This window comes from Alosa alosa, chromosome 9, assembly GCF_017589495.1.
Source record: "Alosa alosa isolate M-15738 ecotype Scorff River chromosome 9, AALO_Geno_1.1, whole genome shotgun sequence".
NCBI classification, from domain to species: Eukaryota; Metazoa; Chordata; class Actinopteri; order Clupeiformes; family Clupeidae; genus Alosa; species Alosa alosa.
Window position 1 is genome coordinate 28991880 of NC_063197.1, and position 459 is coordinate 28992338.

The 459-nt window shown below is 69.1% G+C and overlaps 1 protein-coding gene across 1 annotated transcript in view; it reads left to right on the forward strand.

Annotated features, from left to right (window-relative positions):
- The window catches only part of LOC125300929, an 11875-nt gene extending 11416 nt beyond the window's left edge, over positions 1-459 (forward strand). The window contains exon 3 of the mRNA XM_048253108.1: positions 1-459. This exon is cut by the window's left edge and continues 156 nt beyond it. Coding sequence (XP_048109065.1) covers positions 1-358 — 358 coding nt within the window. The 3' untranslated portion in view covers positions 359-459.

A 459-nucleotide genomic window follows, 5' to 3' on the forward strand; every position in this document is an offset into this window, starting at 1 on the left:
CCCCAGGCGCCCAGCTCCACCACATCCAGCACCAGGGAGGCCCCAGGCGCCCAGCTCCACCACATCCAGCACCAGGGAGGCCCCAGGCGCCCAGCTCCGCCACATCCAGCCCCAGGGAGGCCCTGCGCAGCCTGGCTGCCCTCTGGCCCCGGGTCACCCTCAGCCCCCTGTCCGGCCGAGCCTGGGCTCTGCTGCTGGGCAGCTTCGTGGCAGATGTCCCCTTGTCTGTCCGCCGGGCGGTGCTCCTGCCAGGGAGAGTGGAGGCAGACTGGCGGAATGCTGTGGAGCTGTCAGCCATAACTGGCATGGGGCCAGCCTACCTGGACCTTCCCGCTCCCAGCACCACCGACGACACTAATGCTGACCCGAACCAAGCCTCTGCTGGACCCAAAACCATCCTACCTCCTCCCCATCTCCTCACCACTGAGGACCCCCACCCCGACCCTGCCCGACGTCCAC